This window comes from Podarcis gaigeae (genome assembly GCF_964106915.1).
Source record: "Podarcis gaigeae genome assembly, chromosome: 1".
Taxonomy (NCBI): Eukaryota; Metazoa; Chordata; class Lepidosauria; order Squamata; family Lacertidae; genus Podarcis; species Podarcis gaigeae.
In genome coordinates, this window is record NC_139678.1 from 31825477 (window position 1) to 31839769 (window position 14293).

The window sequence follows — 14293 nt, forward strand, 5'->3', positions numbered from 1 at the left end:
TAAAGCGAGATGAGCGCTGCAACCCCAGAGCCAGCCACGACTAGACCTAATGGTCAGGGGTCCCTTTAGCTTTACCTTACACCTCCCTGTTAAATAAATATGTGGTTCTTTCAATTATTTCTGGTGCAGTCTTCTCTGCTCACTTATCCAGGACGAATAAGTCCCACTGAATTCAATTGTGCTTTCTTTTGAATAGTCACATATAGGATTGTGCTATATGCACTGATACGCTGATGTATTGCATTTTTTTGCTCCCCAAACCTTCATAACTATGAGCCTGGGCCAACCTAGATCCGTGGTTAGAGAGACAACAGCACTGTACAAGCGTCTCTGATTATAAAATCATAGAAAACGGGAGATATGTAGCCACTCCAGCAACATATCTCTATTTCCTCACATCCAGAAATGCAAGAAGGGCTTTTACTCATGCTAGAAGCTTGGCCTTGCCCTCACCGGTTCTGGAAGGCTCCTATGGAAGAGTCCTGTACACCCAGAGACTTTGCGCCTGCCCATTAGGGGAAATAGGAAGCCCCGAACATATATTTTTTAGATGTCCTTTTTATGTTGAGATTCGTAGAGACACCATTGATCCTTTCCTGAAGATGCTCACCGATCTTTCAGACAAGACTAAACTTAATTTTCTCCTCTTAGGCAAAGATCACAAGATGACCTGGCTGGTAGCCAGATTCTGCGCCCAGATTTGTAGGCACAGATCATCCTCTAGAATAAAATAGCTTACTAGGGAAATGCTGAAGCTGCCCTTTGGGGTGCCTCAGGGTCAATTTTTATGGTAGCCCAAACCTCAGTTGTACGGGTGTATGTATATATCTCAATTTTAACTCATGAGCTACTGCTGCAATCTGCACCAACTGTATATTTTATCTTTATGAATGCTTTTTTATTGTGTTATGTTATGTGAGCTGGTCTTTAACCATAATAAATTATCTTATCTTATTGAATTTTTGTGTTTTTGCTCTGGAAGCTATCTTAGGGGCCCTGACTTTTCACTTTCTATTCCAAACCCTCTGTGTTTAATTTAATGCTATTTTTTAAAATGAAAACAAGATAATAGGTTTACATTATGGTTTTCAACATTCTCAGCCTTATAAGGATGTAAACTTAGTAGTTTCAAGCGCAAAACAAGGTGCCTTGCAGTCACATCCCAACTCCAGCATTTGCTGCCAATTCCCAGATGGCCTTAGGCAGCTTCTTGTTTTCCACAGCTTCAATTTTTTCTGCAAGTGCCAAAGCAGCTAAACCAGTTTCTCTCTGCTACTGTACCAGTCACATATGCTCTGCAAGGTTACAACCCCTTCTTGCAGCAGAACAAATCAAGGACAAATGAATAAACACTGGATAACATTTTACATCTAGCAGATGCATTTTGGCACCTGTTGTGAACCACAAAAGAGCACCCCACTCCCCATTAAGGAAGAAGGAGCGAGTGAAGATCTACATCAGGAACCAGGGGGTGGGAATAAAGATTTACATCAGGACCAGCTGCCCCTATGGATCCTGCCACCTGCCACCTGAGGCAGTCGCCTCACTTTGCCTCATAGGCGGGCCAGTCCTTAGCAGATGTAAAAAGGGTGTTCATACTTTTAATCTCAATGCAAGAAACTGAGGTTTGGAAAGCAGGTTCTTCTCAGGACTTGAGGAACAGGAGAAATTACTTCCGTTAAACATTTCTTTGTGGGGCACCAGATTTTGGCATCACACAGGGTGCCACTGTCTTTGGGGCTCAATTTTATCCCACATGCTGTTTAACATCTACATGAAACCACTGAATAGGGTCATCCAGAGTTTGGGAGTTCATTGACACACAGCTCTGCTTTTCCTTTACGTCTGCAGGTGTGGCAGCGGATATGCTGGAGCGTTGTCATGCCTTGGTAATGGACTGGATGAGAGCCAATAAACTGAAGCTCAACCCAGATGAGACTGAGGCGCTGTTAGTGGTTGGTTCCCTAGACTGGATGGACAGGAGGTTACCTGCATTTGATGGGGTTACATTCCCTCTGAAGGAGTGGGCATACAGCTGGGGGGGCAATTTGTGGGTCCTGCGGTGTTTCTTGGGGCTCAGATGACCTCAGTGGCATGGAATGCCTTCCATCAGCTTCAGCTGGCAGCCCAGCATGTTATACTTGGAGCTCCCTCTGAAAACATTTCAGAAAAACTTCAACTGCTGCAGAATTCAGCAGCTGGGTTGCTCACCTGCGCAAGGCGGTTTAAGTATATAACTCCCATCTTGGCCTGACTGCACTGGCTGCCGATTAGTTACCAGGCCCCATTCAAAGTGCTGGCTTTGACCTATAAAGCCTTAAACAGCTCAGGCCACAATATCTCAATACCTCAAGGACTGCCTCATTCCATATGAACCAACCTGCACTCTGCAATTATCATCAAAGGCCCTTCTTCATGTGCCTCGTTCACAAGAGGTCAAGAAGGCAGCAACAAGAGAACAGGCCTTTTCTGTAGTGCCCCCCCCCCCGGATGCTCAACTGGCAAAAACATTCCTCTTCTCCCAGGCCTTTGGCTAATTAAACAATTTATTACCTTTTAAACTGGGAGGGGGGGGTGTCCTTGTTATTATGTAAACCTCCCTGTGATCTTTAGATGAAGAGCAATGAATAAATAATAATAATACAAATTCTGTTCTGCTAAAAGTTACCTCAAGTGGCTACAACAAAGCAGGCAATTCCAACTTTCCCACATAAACAAAACCCTTTTTTCATGCCATCCATCGTAGCGTTTGGTTGGAAACCCTTTGCGAACTCATGCAATAGAAAGTGTTGCCCTCTGGTGGACACATGAAAGGAAGCTTTTTTGGTTTGGGGTTTACATTCCAAGAGAAGCTGGCCTGGTGCTGCCATGAGTCTCTGAGGCAGCCTCCTCTCACACTGCCTCTGAGAGTGGAGGTAAAATATAGCCTCATGCTGCAGTGTATGTTTAAAAATGACATTGTGGCTAGCAGCTTTGATATTTTTATCACTTATTAAATGTGTATACCGCCTTAGAACCACAGGTCTGAGGGCATTTACAACATAAAACCACAATATAAAACCACAAAATACATAATAAAAACAAAAACAGCCCAATAAATCCCCCTCCCCAACACATTTTTAAAGGGCGTTGGATGTCAATCAGCCAGAGGCCTGGTTAAAGAGGAACATTTTTGCCTGGCACTTAAGGTGTATCATGAAGGCGCAAGGCGAACCTGGTCCTTTTTTACATATAAATCTTATAAAAAGAAGGTGCATATTCTTCTAAATAAATGCAAGGCAGGAGACGTTAAAAAGAACACTTGATGCCAGGTCAGACATGCAGTTCAGATCAATAGTGAAGAGCAGAAGGTTAATTGGTGCTGTCTTCATTCTTTCTTGTACTTTATTTGGCTCTCACTTACCTGAATTTGCACCTCTAACCAATCTTTGATTTATAATTATAATGTTAATCTGTTTGTATATATGCTTGACTGTTATATGCACATAAGTTAAAATAAGGAGACGAAAGATGGAGGGGTTAGAATGGAGTAGTTCAGGAATCAGAAAGTCTGTTGCTCAGATTTTGTTTCTTCAATGAATCACTCAAAAAGATGCCTTTATTAAGCTACCCTCTTTCCAGCCCTTGGTCCTTTTCCTTTGCAATAGGAAAATAATCATTCAGACCCAGCTTAGAGAGATGTTACAAGAATTACTGAGATAATGTATTTGACCACTTCTGAATGTTCAAGGTGCTAAGTGTTGGAGTGAGAATACTCCGGTGGGATGTCAAGTGAAGAAGCAATCTGTCCCCTTAGCCTTTGTCTGGGGGTTGCATTTATAATATTTTATTTATTTATTGAATGTATAGCCCCCACTTCCTCCCCTAAGGGGTCATGGGCAACATAATGGGCAGTCTACCTGTTGAGTGCAGTCTGAGACCAGAAAAAGCAATCAGTTCTGCAGTTTAAGTGTGAACATAGGTTGCTGCGACTTTTAGTTGCAGTTGTCTGAACATAAAGAATCGTTGGGTACAGTTGATCTTTGGAGATCAGATGCAGGATTAGTAGTTATGCTGCCTGGTTTAGGGATCTAGTTGTTCTTAATATACGCTGCTTCATATATTTGTAAATAACATGTAAGATCTCATATATTTTCAGCGCTTACCAACTCTCTCATTCCAAGGAAACTGAGTCATCTAATGCTGCTTCTTGATTTATCGTGGTTCTAGTTCAGGGCATAACAATATTTTTTGGAGGAGGTATAGCTAAGTTAGGCAGGATTCATGGCTCTCCATAGTCTGAGTACTTGTCCCAATACAACACCAGGCAAAGGATACTTCAAATAATTGTGTTCAGTTGTTTGGTCTTTGTTAATTCTCTGTATCTCCACTGTTGCAGCCCACAAGGAATAGAACTAACAATGGTCCATAGCCTATTATGCTTAGTTTACTACAGAACTATATGAATATTGTTTATGTCTTCCACATTGTTGATACTAATGAAAGGAGGTCACTCAGTAGCACAAAATATGTACATGAAGTAAATGTGAAGGGTAACTATGAGTTTGACCAAACTGCGGGAGGCAGTGGAAGAAAGGAGTGCCTGGCGTGCTCTGGTCCATGGGGTCACGAAGAGTCAGACACGACTAAACAACTAAACAACAACAACAACAACTATGGGGTTCTGGCACAAAGTACCTTTGTGTTTTTATATTTATTATATTTCTCTGCTTGTTTTTCCAGTTTTTCCTGCTATGCTTGCAGGCAGCCCCACATCAGAATATCTAGTCTCTAGTGTATGTATGCCAATAGAGTTTGGACATCCATTTTACATGCAAACCCTTTAAGGTAAAAGGTAAAGATAAAGAACCCCGGATGGTTAAGTCCAGTCAAAGGTGACTATGGGGTGCGGCGCTCATCTTGCTTTCAGGCCAAGGAAGCCAGCATTTTTCCACAGACAGCTTTCTGGGTCATGTGGCCAGCATGACTAAACCACTTCTGGTGCAACAGGACACTGTGATGAGTGCCACAGCACATGGAAATGCCATTTACCATCCTGCCACAGTGGTACCTATTTATCTACTTGCACTGGCATGCTTTCAAACTGCTAGGTTGGCAGAAGCTGGGACAGAGCAATGGGAGCTCACCCCATTGCGGGGATCTGAACTGCCAACCTTCCAATCGGCAAGCCCAAGAGACTCAGTGGTGTAGACCACAGTGCCACCCGCATCCCGCAGACCCCTCAGGACATGTGCACAACCACATTCGTTTTGCTCATCTTTAGTTCGGTTTTATTCTGATTTATATCTTTACAGAAAATGGCACAAAAAAATCACAGGTTTCAAATGACTAGTTGTTACAACTTTGTATCTTAAACACCTCAAATACCAACTTTTCTCACCATATATACATTATTTACATACTGAGTGCTATAATCTAAGACGCCAAAGAACTGGGACATAGGCAGAATGGGGTTATGTGGGGAGGAAAGGTCAATCATAACCAAAACAACAACTTCAGGTAAAAACAGCTCTTGCTGGAAACAAGGGAACGTGACACTTGCTGTCCAGGGGCCTTCACAGAAAAAAGGATAGGAGAGCAATGTTGTCATGGAACTGAGGCAATTTCTTATGGCATTGTGTACATGACTTCATCTCAGTGTCTGAGTCAATTGCCTATGAAGGTAATGGGATATGTGAATTTTCTTTTTTTGGGACACCAAGGTGTCCATTACTGCTTTATTTCATGCTACTTACATCGGACAAATTGTTCAGCTAATATTTTCGCTGCACATGAGTAGCATTGGGGAAGTGCACCCAAGCAGTCTGCCCCAGATAGGCTATTTCACACATCATTTGATGACTGCAGCATCAAGCAATGACCTGCATGTGTGAATGAGCGATCACCAATAAAGTCAGTTCTCACTTTCATCTGAGAGCCAAGCGCTGACCTAAGCACATCTCTCAGACTCTTAGTATTCTAAACCGCAGGTGAAAAACTTACCGGTAATGTCCCTCCCCTATAAATTTGGCTACTGGTAGGATGGCTGTGATTCTCCACTTATTATTGACTTCTATTGGAGAAACATGAACCAACTGTTTAGACTCCAGCCCTGACTTAAACTGAGGCAAGGTTCACAAGGGCAAAGCCCTGGCTGATATTAAATGCTACATGTAACTCCTAGAATATGTTAAGTGACACGAGTGTATTCAGAGTGCATTTTTCTCACCATCACCTAACCCTATCAGATCTCACAACCCATACTGGACTGAGGAGGCAAGGCTTCCACCTCAGACAATATAAAATACCCGAGCAACCATAGTATACCTCTCTTTTCAGTAATTAATTGCTCCTTTTCCATTTCAGAACAAATGAGGCCTCCTTTAGGAAAGACTTTTATGGAAGCGTCAAACGACTGTAAGAATCAACTCAATGCCATAGGTAATAATTTTAACAGAATTTTCCTTGAACAATCTGGGCTTAAACAGAAAACGGTATAGCCACCTGAGGAGAGCAGGTCAGGATTTTGGAATGTAGCAGTCTGGGTGCCATAAACAAGTCACAACGGGGTGTATATTCTCCACAGAAAATTCACATTGCACTGGAAGGGTGCCTGGGCCTCTTTAATCAACTACAATGTTGATACCGCATTGAGAAAGAGACTTGATCTGAGGTAGGGTTGCCACCTGGCCAGTTTTAAATTTGGCCTGACTTTTGAGGAAAGGAGTGGCTGGCTTCCTTTATTTTATTTTTTTAAAAACCTTGGCTTCAATGCTAAGCAATGGGCAGTTCAAAACATGTATACATTAACATATAAAAAGAAAAGGTAATTCTTCTTCTGAAAAAGCTAACAACCTGACTGAGACAAGGAGAAAGAGACTGCCTGTCGTATATACGGTGAAATGACAGAAATACTTCTTTTTAGGATGAGGATGAGAATGGGACAACAGAGGTTGAATAAGGGGGAAAGACCCAACGTCGGTTTAATGCCTGGTGTTGAGGGAAAAAATCCTAGCTTGATTTACCTCTCCGACTAAGACGGTACATGATTCCCACCTCCCTTTTCCTTGAAATGCGGGGGGGACGTAGAGCGAGAGTGCTCCTGAGGACGGGGATTGCAGGGGCAATATGCTCCCGAGGGAAACCAGTCTCTATAGACACACCTGACGGAACGTGGCCTTAGCCGTGGCTTCCTGGAATGTACAGAGACCAAGTGGGGCCTACCTCCATGTGTGTAGGGGCTGCAGGAGGGGCCCTGTTAGTCTGAGAGGAGGTTGTAGCTCCTAGAGGAGTCAATCTTAGAGAGGATGGCTGATTCCTATCATCCCCTTCCTTCTAAATCAGCTTATCTTCCTCTTGTGATAAATCTGACTTTTCCATTTGCCGTTCATCCTCCGCCGTGGCTGCCTCTTCCTCTTTCTCTGGCTTCCTGATTGACGTAGGAGGCTCTCCAGGGATGGTCCCCAGGACTTTGGTGCTGTGCTCCTGAGCTTTGGCCCTGAGGGCAGCAATGCTGTTCTCTCTCAGTTCCTCCTGGGAAATGGTGGTTTTGGAGTCAGGGCCCCTTTCTTCCTTGTCACTCTTGTCAAGCTTGGGCAGAGCCTGGCGTTCCACCTCTGGCTTCCTTCCTGCCTCAGCCGCTGCTTCCAGAGATTTTTTGTGCATCCCTAAAAAGAATTGTTGGTATTCGGGTTTAGAAAAGCGCCTGGGCATGGGAAAGCCATCTTGAACTGAAAACAGTAAAGATAAAGAGAGGCCAGAATTAAGGAAAAGCAGAAAGCCTTGCTTCAAACAGCAGTCACACAGGGAGCTCAATGCTCTGGGCCCTGCATGAGGGGGACCTCAAGCCAGTTCTCTGACAGAGACAGGCCAAAACTAGGTCAGAAACTGGGGCCAGTGCTGCAATGAGGCATGACTACACCATAATGCCAAGTCTGTGCATTGTTGATGGGATGGGGCATCCTGTTTGGGACAAGTTGTCCACAAGCAAGGACAGCAGTAGAGTTGGGAAAGGAAGTTGCACTTATTGAGAAATGCTCAAAATGCTGTTACTACAGAAGACACATTCTAGGATACCAAAGTGGCAGGAGCTGTCCACTCCAGCCTAGCGGGTGAGCGAGGAAGAACCCAGAGATACAGGGCCACCTAACTCTATTGGACTGGGTAATTCTCCGCTAACAGAGATAAAATGGTGGCAATGTGCTTCTCACAATAACTCTGTATGTGAAGAAGGCCCTGGTGGCGGGACTCTGGTTCTGCTATCACCTACAGGGCTGAGAAGAACGCTACTGATTTCTTCTCACACATCCTTTGCAGCCCTTTTTCCTCTCTCTCTCTCTCTCTTTCGACTCTGGGTTTCACATAGTAGCCAGAAGTATGAAGCAGCATATTTTTAAGAAACCATAAGTTAACTTTATTTGTAGCATTAGTTTGAAAAAGCAGAAGAGAAGAGCCAAGCAAGGAACAGGAGTGCAAGAGGAAATTTGCTAAACCCACTTTGAGGGCTACTAGATAGTTTCCAAAACATATTAGACAAATATCAAGGACATCTTCAAATGCATTTTATCTCTGAATATCATAAACTAGGCAGCGAGAAGGGCTATTGACTTCAAGGCCTGTTTGCAAACTTCTTAGAAGCAACTACTATAGGACAGAATGTTAGACTAGAAGTGTCTTTGGTCTGTTCCAGCAGAGCTCTTAATATCTGCATATATACAACCCTTTGCTCTATTTATTATTGTATGATCTGCTATAGGCAACTGCCCACTATGCTTCCTCTTTATGCATCTGATAGAACAGACTCTTGCATATGAAGACTCATGCCACAATAAAGTTGTGGGGTTTTGTTTAAGGAACCACAACCATTATCAAAAGTCTACATCCGCAGCCAGCAGCCAGCATGAACATCTGGAAGGGGCATGAAAGCTCCTGATACAACAGCACAGCATGGGCAAGGAGAACTCACCACAAAATAGCTGTTGGAGTGCGGTGTAAGCACCAGGCCTAAGAATAAGGGTTTGAAGTCCATAAAGTATAATAGCGTAATTTCCCCTTGGAAATAATGCACTATTGGTAATCATACCTTAGACCCTGGGGATCAAATCCCTAGATGACCAAATTTTAGCCAAGAGGTTGGGGAATTTGTGGTTTCCAAATGTTGTTGGACTCTTAACTCTCATCATCTCCAGCCAGCATGGCCCATGGTCAGGAATTATAAGAGCTGCAGTCCAGCAAAATCTGGTGGGAAACAAGTTCTCCAACTCTGTATTAGACAAACTTGATACTCGTAGCAGTAATCTCTGTGTTTACCTATACACTTCCCTGGTCCAACTGCTTTATTGCCTTCATCACTGACAGGACCCTACCAGAAACGCTAGACAAAATAGGTCCATTCCCAAGGTTAATCTCTTACCCAACAGCCAAGGAGCGCAGGATTCCATTATGCCATCCTTGGCCGATTTGAGGATGGATTCTGGCAGTGGAATGGAGTGACGTACCATTGCACCATACAGCCCATATTCTGCCATTACGCTGCTTCTGCCCCAGCATTTCTCCCTCTTCCGCCATTTGGCCCTTCGGTTCTGAAACCAAACCTGCAAAGAGGAGAATTTTTAAGTTAAAAATGTTTTTTATAATTTTCAGTGGAGATGACTCCCAGGTAAGTGTGTATAGGGACTACAGTGCAATCCTAGGCATGGGTACTTAGAAGACGAACTCCCAGTATGTACAGGACTGCAGCCTTAAGGCACAAACCACTCTTGGCACTGCCTATGCCAGAGCTCAATGGAGTAGCAGAACCACTGCCACATTTGCAGCCAAAAACAGGGAGGGCAAGATTATTGAGCCATTGTGGGCCACTGATGGCTGATAAGCCCTAAGTGGGGTTTGAATTGCTCTGCTGGCCTAGTTTCAGAATACTGCAAATGCAATATAGAATATTTACCTTCACATACAAATATAAACATGTGTTAGTGTGGGATTTTTTTTACTTCCAGATAGATAGCTCCTAGTGTTCTTCCAGATAGGGGTTAATTTGCAAGGTGTTATTAGGCTATCATAGTTATCTGTTTGTTTGTTTTTGACTTATTGGATTTCCCAAAAAAAGGGTAGACCCAGATTAAATGGAGAGGAGGAGGAGGAGGAATGGGCTGGCATTTTGCTGCCAACGACATCATGCGGATGCTGTTAAAAAAAAGTGCATGCATGAGAAGCACTGATCCCACAACTTTATTTTTGAAGCACACGTAATATTAATTAATCTTTGCTCTTGCACTGTAGCTTACAGAACTGCAATCAACTTTCCACACTACTGGAGCTCCTGCACTTTCCCCAAATGCTCAACCCACTATGTTCCATCTACACTAGCAGTATGATGCAGAATGGGTGAAGGTTCAAATCACTTGAGTTACTATTGGAGGGGAGAAGATTCCAAGTGATCCTTTAAAAACAATAAACTAAAATTATTAAATTATTTAGCACTAAGCCCCTACTCCAGGCAAGTCCAAAGTTCGTTTTGGGGGCCTAATTCGGCCCCTGTGGCAGTTTATTAGTTTATTTCCTGGGGTAAAATCCTAAAAAAGCTCAATAACATCAATCCTAAAAAAAGGTCAACAGTTGTCCGTCACAGCCCTTCACTTCATCAAAAAAAAGTTTGGACACCACTCTTTTAAGTGTGGGGTTTTTTTATAACTACCCATTAAATACCACAAAACAAAGCATAATGTTTATTTCGAATCAGGAGTATACAATGGAAAAAATTAATTAGGGGGGAAAACACATTGCTAAAATGCCAGTGGCCATAAAGCCTTTTTCTTTTTCTTTTGTACATTATCATAATAGTGCTAATTCATTTACACAGTACTTTGCAAATATTTTTGTATTGTTTTGAACAATCCGGCTAGAAAAGTGATGTAGGTGTAATTAAAAGACCAATTAAAATGTTAACTGTTTTATAAAATTGTGTCCACCACAAAGGTATGCTGAGCTGTGATAGGGTTTTACCTTCCCACACCAAGCGGGCAATTAATGCTACTCTTCCATCTTAGAAAAAGGAAAAGATGGAAGAGCAACACTAATGGTATCTATATCTTTGGAGAATGCATTGCTCTTCTGCACACAGATTGTCTGCGATAATAAAACAAATGGAAGATGCTCTGGGGGAAATGCAGGAGGTTTGCAAATTGTGGACGACATCACAGAGACACATCCGTGTTGTAAAATTTGAGTGAACAAGGTGAGGCAATTTTACCCTTACCAAAAAAAAAACCTAGTATGGAAGCAGCCCAAGTACCATTTTTTTCCATGTATACGACTATGTTTTTTGCTGTTGCTTCTTTAGTCCAAAATAGGGGGTTGTCTTATACACAGGGGTTGTCTTATACATGGAAAAACACAGTATATCTGTGCCACTCAAAAAATCAGAGATTAAGCTAAGAGCAACCTTATACATTGTTGGGAAACCTGAGTTATTACATATAGAAGCCCTGTGTCTTAGTTACACATTTAAGCATGACCAAGAGACTGGCAGACTTGTATGAATAACTAGAGGCCTGTCTGCTTCCTCAGACCTGCCTCTCCTGACTCTCCACTCACTACTTGCTGTCTTGTATTGCAGATGCCCCCATTGCAACCAATGGAAACGAAGCAAGAGTGAAGGAGTTGCAACATACATGCCAAAGCTAAGCCAAGACAGAAATCAGCTGAGCTGCTGCTGGCATTGCAAGAACAGAGTTGGTGTGTGTGGGTCCAACTCCTTTAACCTGCTGTTGCTCTGGCAGTAACAGGCACTTTTTGCCTGCAATGCCTGTCACCCTGACCCTTAAGATCAGCTAATCCGGCTAGTGTAAAATGTCAGGCCTAAACTGGGCCATGATGAGGACAACTTTCCTATTGGTACAACTAACTAACTGTTCTCACATCAGGAACATGTGCCAAGAAGAGGAGTCCTCATCAGTGGCAGACTTTGGGCTTTAAAGCAGCTCCTTGGATTCAGCTATACAGCTGCAGATAATGACGTTTTAAGTGTGTTATTATACAAATGTGACACTAATGGCAAATTATATATATATAAAATAGAGAGCCTGGCGTGCTCTGGTCCATGGGATCACGAAGAGTCGGACATGACTAAACGACTAAACAACAACAACAACAACATATATATATATATATATATATATATATATATATATATATATATAAAATAAAAGCATTTTCACAACTTTTTTGTATGTGTGTAGATTCTACCCTTGTGCAATGCCAAAATTTGGCATATACCCCTGCCTCTCACCGTCTGTTGTTTGTCATTGTTGCAGCACCCTCTTGGCTCAGCAGCCAGTGCGGGCGAAGTGGTCGCACTCCCCTAAATCCACCTCTGTCCTCACCATAAGATTAACCCTGCTGGATCAAACCAACAAAGGCCCATGTAATACCCTGCTTCCTACAGTGGCCAACCTGATGCCTCTTGAGAGGTCTATAAGCAGGACCTGAGGATAGTATTCTCTTCCTACTCACTGTGAAATACATTACTAGTATTCAGAGGCATGGCATCTCTGATCCTGGAGGTAATATATAGACATCTTTACTATTGGCCACTGATAGCCTCGTGTGATTGTACACCATGTAGGTTTGTGCCCATTTGGCTATTAATGGATGTAACCAGCAGAACAAGAAGGGGGCATGTTCCCCTTTCCCCAGCCCAGAGCATGCATGCGCACACACAAAATAGCCCAGTTTGCACACAGGAAGCAAAGTATGAACACATGAATGTGCAACTGCATGGAGTGAAAATTGTGGCCGCTTTGTTCCTCGCTGCCTGGCCACATTGCTGCGCACTACCTGAATGCTACATCATAGTTTGACTTAGCATTACTTATGACCCAGGTCTTGTGCTTGCCTTTCCCAGACAAACCATGAACAGTAAATTAAGAACAAACTTTAGTTACAGATTGTGGTTTGTTTGGAGTGAGTAAAACCACAGACCTGTATTTGGGCATAATGCTAAACCAAACAGCAGGACCAGAAGAGGAGTGGTTTTACCAACGTCTTCCCAGAGCCATTTCACAAACCCAGTGTTAAGAGGTAGGAGCAAGGCTCCTTACCTCCACTGTGTCGTTGAACATAATCACATATTTTCTGGGATAGAAGGGAATGGAAGAAAGAAAAAAATGGGCACATTTGAGTGGGGAGGTGAATGTGCCCACTACAGCAAACACTGGACTGCCCAGCCAGATGATCACAACGCATCTCTATGACCCTGCACATGTGTTCTCCCTAGGAACCCCAGTTTGCTGTACGCCATGGGTCATCCTCAACCTCATACAAAGTCTCAGAACTGCTCCCCAAATTAGAGAGAACGGGCCCAGAGATACTTCTACCCGCTGCTTCCCACGATACCCTTCAGTTCAACTCATAGGCGCCCATGCTGTGACATTGCCTGCAATGATGGCACTGTCTTTGCCACTAACTACTGCCTCGTAAGGGACACGGGTGACGCTGTGGGTTAAATCACAGAGCCTAGGACTTGCTGATCAGAAGGCTGGCAGTTCAAATCCCCACGACAGGGTGAGCTCCTGTTGCTTGGTCCCTGCTCCTGCCAACCTAGCAATTCAAAAGCACATCAAAGTGCAAGTAGATAAATAGGTATCGCTCCAGCAGGAAGGTAAGTGGCGTTTCCGTGCGCTGCTTCCATTCGCCAGAAGCAGCTTAGTCATGCCGGCTCCCTCGGCCAATAAAGCGAGATGAGCGCCCCAACCCCAGAGTCGGTCAGGACTGGACCTAATGATCAGGGGTCCCTTTACCTTTACCGCCTCGTATATTATAGTGATCACGTGATCCTGGGGTTGGTTCGTCCTCATTCCAATGGCCTCCCCTCCACACACCCACTCCCAAAGATCACCCCAGGCCCAGGCAGAGATTGGGTGAGGCTGCACATCTCAACCCTTTTTCTCCTTCTGGCTGGGCCTGCGCTTTCACTTTTTCTGGGCAGTGGCAGAAACCAGTGCCTGATGGCTCAGGAGCAGGGCTGTAATTGATTCCCCATTATTCTCTTTCTGTGATATTGGCTTTTCACTGTCGTGCCTGGGGTTTTCATTATTTAAGGGGCACCACTGAAGAGAGAGAGAGAGAGAGAGTTAGAGGGGGGGGGGCTCCTTTGGCCTTTGGTACGTCTTGTCTAAGCCGGAGCGCGCTATAGAGAGACTAATGGGCGTAGCCCGCCTTGAATTCCCAGTCCGAGGCGCACAAGCAGGCCCCGAAATTGGCAGCCGCGAGTGTCTCCTCGCCGCGGCGTGACCCGTGAGGCTGGTGGCAGAAATCT

At 43.9% G+C, this 14293-nt stretch overlaps 1 protein-coding gene and 1 long non-coding RNA gene across 2 annotated transcripts in view; both read right to left on the bottom strand.

Annotated features, from left to right (window-relative positions):
- LOC310846136 overlaps nt 1–14293 on the bottom strand; it is a 121543-nt gene that overhangs the window by 36847 nt on the left and 70403 nt on the right. The window lies entirely within an intron of this gene.
- Nucleotides 5243–14293, bottom strand: part of VSX2 (visual system homeobox 2) — a gene marked incomplete at its 5' end in the record, with an annotated part of 31888 nt that continues 22837 nt past the window's right edge. The window contains 2 exons of the mRNA XM_083741602.1: nt 5243–7709; nt 9392–9572. Coding sequence (XP_083597728.1) covers nt 7315–7709; nt 9392–9572 — 576 coding nt within the window. The 3' untranslated portion in view covers nt 5243–7314. The remainder of the gene's footprint in view (nt 7710–9391; nt 9573–14293) is intronic.